The sequence below is a fragment of the Apis mellifera genome, linkage group LG10 (assembly GCF_003254395.2).
Source record: "Apis mellifera strain DH4 linkage group LG10, Amel_HAv3.1, whole genome shotgun sequence".
In the NCBI taxonomy this organism is placed as follows: Eukaryota; Metazoa; Arthropoda; class Insecta; order Hymenoptera; family Apidae; genus Apis; species Apis mellifera.
The window spans coordinates 10,981,050-10,987,676 of record NC_037647.1 but is presented as its reverse complement, the minus strand read 5'-3'; the positions used below and the strand labels follow the sequence as shown (position 1 = coordinate 10,987,676).

At 39.9% G+C, this 6,627-nt stretch overlaps 1 protein-coding gene and 1 long non-coding RNA gene across 2 annotated transcripts in view; one reads left to right on the top strand and one right to left on the bottom strand.

Annotated features, from left to right (window-relative positions):
- Window positions 1-2,374: 2,374 nt before the first annotated feature.
- LOC102655526 lies at window positions 2,375-3,868 on the top strand. The gene is made up of 2 exons (XR_003305405.1): window positions 2,375-3,669; window positions 3,744-3,868. It is a non-coding gene; the product is annotated as an uncharacterized LOC102655526 (long non-coding RNA).
- Window positions 3,869-4,208: 340 nt separating this feature from the next.
- The window catches only part of LOC408280 (cell surface glycoprotein 1), a 5,543-nt gene continuing 3,124 nt past the window's right edge, over window positions 4,209-6,627 (bottom strand). Inside the window, exons 2-5 of the mRNA XM_397488.7 lie at window positions 5,407-6,612; window positions 4,879-4,993; window positions 4,691-4,811; window positions 4,209-4,548 (exon numbers count right to left, since the gene is read on the bottom strand). Of these exons, the coding sequence (XP_397488.4) occupies window positions 4,360-4,548; window positions 4,691-4,811; window positions 4,879-4,993; window positions 5,407-6,612 (1,631 nt within the window). The 3' untranslated portion in view covers window positions 4,209-4,359. The remainder of the gene's footprint in view (window positions 4,549-4,690; window positions 4,812-4,878; window positions 4,994-5,406; window positions 6,613-6,627) is intronic.

The following is a 6,627-nucleotide window of genomic DNA, read 5'->3' as shown; positions in this document are numbered from 1 at the left end:
CCCCTCCCCTCCACCACTCCCACTTCTTTGTATTTTTGTATATATTTATATTTCTATACATGTATATGCGTATATTAGCTACGAATAAGGAGGATCTGTCTGTCTCAAAGGAAAGTTCTGTATATACACAAATATATATATATATAAAACGAACGATGGAATAACGATGGATAACGAGAGACACGGATGTACAAAATCTCATACGTTACAATAATTATTACAATAAAGTACGATACATTACGATACAGCACAACGAACAATCGATATAATTCGATGTAATCGATTACAACGATCGAGTTTGTTTGTTTTTGTTTCTTCTTTCCTTCCTCCCCCCCCTCCCATTTATTTTTAGCGCCTTCGGTTATTACAGCCGAGTCGGACGCGAGGCGAGGAACGATGTTTTTTTTCCTTTTTTTACTTTTCTCGGAAAACGTTCGTCAAATCGTGATATATCGCCTCGTTAAACGACTCCTGTAATTCCCCTGCACCCTGCGTCGCCTGGGCGAGTTGAAATTAATGGGCCCGCCTTGTGACGTCTTGTTTAAAATGACGGACGAGCCCGCGTCCAATTTTCCGCCACTGTTTCGCGCTGTAATCGGCGCTGCATCTTAACCCGTGATAAAGAGCCGGGGAATCTCTAAATTATGCCCGCGATATTTCTTCCTTCTTAACTCTCCTCCTTCTCTTTTCTACTCTTTTCTTTTCTTTTCTCTTTTGGCAACTTTCTCGCTCTTAATTAATCGCACGTGTCGCGCGTTATTTTTACTCGATCGATAATAGGAGAGTTTTTTTTTCTCTTTTCTTTTTTTTTTTTTATTCAATTATTGAACGCAACAATCGATCATTTTTCATTGTTTCAGTTTAATTTGTAAAATTGATAAATGTAAAGCGAGGATATTTTTTTTCTTTTTTTATTTAATTATACATTGATCGGACAATCGTTAAAAATTGAATAAATCTAAAGCGAGAATTTATTACAATATTTATCAGAGAAATATTGATATAGAAATAACATTTATAATCGATATCGAGAGTTTTCTTTTTTTTTCTATTCAATAATACAACTGATCGTTAAAAGTCGAGTTATTTCATCGTTTCGAGTTAAATTAAGCAATAATATTTATTACAGGATATATTTGTCGACGGAAGAAGCTACATTTTTACTCCCTCGCTCGTAACGGTTCGTGATTTTCCAATAATATACGAGTCCGATTAGGCACGGTACATTGGCCGTTTCGTTCATCTACGCTTCATCGGCGATAAATACAGCCTGGACTCGAATCCCGCATTTCTTGGAAAAAGGGCGGGCAAACCTGAACGCGCGCAAAAGCGAGAAAACCACGTACAATAAATTAAACGTTCGATCGTTCGAATAATAAAATTACATTTATTATTCGCGGAGGAAAGTATTTATTTTCAAGTTGGATCGTAAAAATTATCGACGCCTAACCTATTATGTGCTTCGTTGTTAAATTCGGATTAAGAAAAAGGGGGAGAGGGAGGGGGGGGGCGATAAAGAGGAAAAGGCGGAAGCGGAGGGTTTTAATGAATTTCAATGAGCTTTCGCGACCCTCCTCTCCTTCATTTGCACCAGCGGCTTAGCCAAATGTTAGATGTTAAACGGGAGGGAGGGGGAATTTGAAATTGCTTCAATCCCTTGTGTACCCAGTACGATCGTGTCGAGACAGGGTGCATTTCAGACTAGTCATTCTTTATTCCATACACATCGAAAGAGCAACACAACGTCATTCACGGCACCATCTTGTTCGTCCTTTTTTTACCCTCAGCTGCGAGGAGGGTTCCATTCATCGTTTCTTTGCCCTTCGAATTTTTCTTTTCAAGCTGAATCGTGAAAATCGAAAAACAATTTACATATTACGCATTCGTAAATGTTTAACGTAAGAGAGAGAAAATTAAAATGGCTGTACGTACTTTCGATCAGAAAATTTACGCAACAATTGTCTTCTCTAATTGATGACTAGTAACAGTTATTCAATCTTAAAAAAATTATAAGCTTCTCTCAGTAATTTTTCCACGCTGTTTATTTTCCGGAGGATAAAATGAAAGCCTGTGTTTCATATCGTATCAGGTCGCATTTCTTTTCTCATAACCTAAAATTCGAAGTTTCGTGAGATGGAGTTTTTATTTTCAGTAGAATAAAGCAATATTATTTCGATTAATAATTTCTATCTATATAGAATACGTTTAATTTCACGTGAGATACTGCGTTTTAAATTTTTCATTTTATAATCAGACAAACAATTTTCGTATGAAAAAAAACGTTATCTTCCTATCCACGTAATCTATACATAAGATTTTATGCATAAAATCTTCGTGCTAATTAGATCCACTGAGGTCATTGTAATTTTCTTACCTCGTGATCGTCATTATATTATTATATCATGTGCATCCTGTTCGAATACTTATCCCTTCCTTGGAGAGCAATTCCGCAGGAAAATACCGAATAAATTAACAATGGAGAGACGAGCGTTCTTTTTATTCTCTCGACAATGTTTACATTCAAGTTCCATATTCTGTATCGTGTACAAAGATTTCCTCTCGGATTGCGTTCGATTGTCAAAATGGTGGAGATTCGAAAAATTGGATTTAAAGAAGGTTAACAACATGGATCGACTGATTACTAAATCTATTTCTATTGGTCGGAAAATAATTTCGTCCTTTGACACGAGTGTCGCTAGTCGAACGTTCATCCAGCCAACTTCATTCTAGACTAGGAATTATTGCATTCGTTGGAAAATAATTTCTTTTTTTTCACACCAGTGTCGCTAGTCGAACGTTTATCCCAGTCAACTTCATTCCAAATCGTGTTATTATATATTTCGAGAACACTGATGTTTCATGGTTTATTTATTAAGAAATATTCGTTCGATTTCGTGCGTGGTTGCATTTTTCGTGTGATTCGTGTGAAAACAAAGATGAGCAAGGTCAGAAAAAATATTTTCGGCATATTTTACTTTTTTATTACCGAAAAGAATGCTGTTCAGACAAGAAAAAAGTTATGCAAAGTCTATGGAGAAGGTGTTATTAATAGTAAACCCAGTATCGAAAACTGGTTTTCAAAATTTCGTTTCGATAATTTCGACATTAAAGATGCACGTTCTGAAAGACCAATTAAAGCTAATAAAGACAAATTAAAGGCACTGATTGAAATAAATCGACGAATAACAATTCGAGAAATTGCTACAAGATTGAAATTGTCGAATTCGACTGTTTATGATCACATGAAACGATTCGGTGTTTTATTATCATAAAAAAAAACAAAATTACTTTCCAATATTCGGGATAAACGAAAGTGAGAACGTGTTATCGATTGTGAGATCGATAGATGCGAAGAAGAATCGAGTAAGCAATCTTTTGGTAAATAAATAAACATAATTTCACTTCGATTGGATTCATTATTATTGATGATTTACAGATTCCGATTGTTATTAACAATCGAATATCTGGAACAAAATCGGCGGGTGTAGACTTGTGTATGAAATGAAATTTGCAATATTACCGTGTTATCAAAAATGAACAACAAAGGTAACGTTGTGATCTTGAAATAATAACGAAATTAAAGAGAGATTTTGAAATGATATTCCGATTATCGATGGAGTTCGCGGCATTGAAAATACGATCGAGACGATTCATTGACATATTCCACAGGTAAAATCAAGTATTTTAATTAAAATGATTTCGTGATTTCAGAGAAATTTTTTTTAATCGAAGAAATATTTCAGATCCAAAGTTTTTATCAAAATGGTGAACTTGGTACCAGGGCTTTCGAAGAACTTTCGAAGAAAGAGTTCAAGTTCGACGATAAAATCAAAATTTAATAAAACTTAATCGAATAAAAAAAATAAAATATAAGAATATCATCAATTGGTATTTCTCTTGCTGATGTTTAATAAAATACAAATTTAAATGTGTGTATGTATATACATATAACGAATCCTATATTCATTTACCTTACAAAATGGCATCAAAGAGGGCAAGAAATGGTATATAGTTTGTAATTACAAACAATTTAAATGTACATATATATATATGTATATAAGAAATTGAAATTATATCGTATCAAACAAAAGGTGAAGTAGAAAATAAATTTCTCAAACCGATTTCTTCTTTCAGAAATGACTTACTTAATCACGAATCTTATTCGCTCACAACACTGGGAATATTATTATATACTTAAATGCAACGAGTATTCATATCAATATAATCACTTTACGTATATTTAATAAACAAATAGAAGATATTTAAGAATTTTGTTTTATAATTATCCCGACGTTACAGAGAAACTTGGAGAAGAGGCGGAAACGGAAACATTTGTGCCAATTCTTAATTTGAATGAATTTAATCCTCGATTGTTCGGAAAGTAATTTTTCCATTGTCGTTTACACCCGTGGTGGAAGATTTATGGGAGATAGTCTTCCCATCCGGGCCAACCATGGTGTGCGAGCTCGAGCTGGAGAACACCCCAAAGCTGTTTCCAGACGGCGGAGGCACTTCCTCGCCAAATCTTGATTCCACGCCTGGTCTAACCTGAAGGGAAGAGAGCAAAAGATTCAACCAACATTTTAAAAATCGAAAATATTAATAATTTAAATTAAGATCAAATTAAGACAAAATTTTATTACTTATTGGATTGATCAAAATCAAATTAAGACAAAATTTTATTACTTACTGGATTGATCGCGCCAGCTTGATAACCACCTTCCGGTCCCAGATTAATGCTGGACACAGCGCTGTGCAAACCGGGTATGGAGCTCGGGTCACCGGCTATGCGGTTCGTCGCGTCGAAGAGCCTTGGGATGGTAAGGTTTGGAAAATTTTAACCTTCGATTAAGACGAATTACCCTCCCGTTTACTTACGATTGTTGTTGTTTCTGGAATTGAGCTTGCAACTGTCTGAAATTTTCCTCCATTTGCTTCTGGAAATCGGCAAAGTTGTAATCAGGAAAGGCGAACGAACTGGGATCGTACACGTCTGTAAGAAGATGAAGGGACGAATTAGAAAGAAAAAAGAAAATATTTACTTACTCAATTATCCTTAACACTCGTGCCATATAATAACTATCCTATACAAATGTGCACGTGAAGCGATAGATAGAATTAAACAAATTTCTCTAAACAACTGGAAAAGAGCTTGCGACACGAAATGCGACACGGTCGATATTTAAAGCTCGTATCGATATTTAATCATTCGATAAACACTCATAGAAAGCTAACGTTTTGCACACAGACTTTTATAGTCTCGGTAGAAGAAAAATAAATAAAAATAAACACGATTATTTTTCTTTTTATCTCATTCTCTCTCTCTCTTAAGCGCGCACAGCGTGCATCTATCCAAGGATAAGTCCTCTCTCTCTTTTCTTTCACCCCCTTTTCGTTAAATATTACCTCCTCCATAGCTACCATATCCCCCACTGTTATACACGCCTGGTGTAGGTGCGTTGACCATGTTCGACGTGTCTCCGTATCCTCCTGGATATCCCCCTTGAGGATAAGCGTTATAATTCGAGGTTAAATCGGGGGCCCCGGCCGAGGCGGTGGCCGAGGCGAAAGACGCCGCTCCTGCTCCAGCTCCGTAACCTCTCGACCCGCCGTTGGAGCCAGCCCACGCGTTCGGGCTGTACGGGTTGGTGTAGGGCGAGGAGAAGCCAGGAACGAAGGAAGGCACGAAGAACGGCGGGAATTGGAAATTCTGAGGATTCTGAAGACTGTCCATCGGAAATCGATTCGACTTGGATTTCTCAGCCCTCTGCTTCCCCTTCGATTCCTCCTCCTCGTCGTCGTCCGGCTCGTCGAAACGGGACCCGATCGCCGGTTTCCCCCTCGCTCTCGAATCGACGGCCTCCTCGGACTCTTGATCGGAGGACCCAGCCGGTTTTCCCTTCGGCCTCTTCGCTTTTCTCGTCGGCTCGTTCGACGGCCGTCGACTCTTTTCCTCCTCCTCTTCCTCCTCCTCCTCCATTTCCTCGTCGGAGTCCCTCGGTTTCGCCTTCGGCCTCTCCCTCAGATTGGACAACCGCCTCGTAGAAGGCTCCTCCTCGGAATCCGTCCTTTTCCCTCCCCTCGGTTCTGGGTTTTCCTCGGAATCGGCGGGCCTCGCCTTCGCCCTCGGCTTCCCCCCCCTCGCCTTCGGCTCGGACTCGTCCTTCGGTCTCCCCGAATCGGCGGCCCCGGCCGGCCGCCTCGTCACGGCTCCCTCGTCCTCCGGATCGGTTCGGCTCGTCGTCGGTTTCGGGGACCTCGGTGTGCTCGATCGACCGCCCGGTTTCGGCGCCGGCCTCCTCGGCCTCGAATCGATCGACGGATCATCCTCGGGCGACTGGGTTGCACCCTTCGACTTGGGATTGTTGGACTCGGTGCTCGAATTCGGCTCGTTCGTCGATCTCCGAGCCATGCTCTTCGGGGAGCTGTTCGATCTGGCTTTGGGCCCTGGCTTGTCCTGGGGGCTCTCGTTGGGAGCCGGACTCGCGGTTGGATCGGGGGGCGGGATCAACGTGTAGAGGTGCAAGGTGGAAACGGAAGGGGAGGCGGTGGTTTCCCGTTTTCTCGTCCTCGATATCCCAGCTTGATCCGTGATATCTTCCCGCAATCCATCTTCGCCGATGAAAA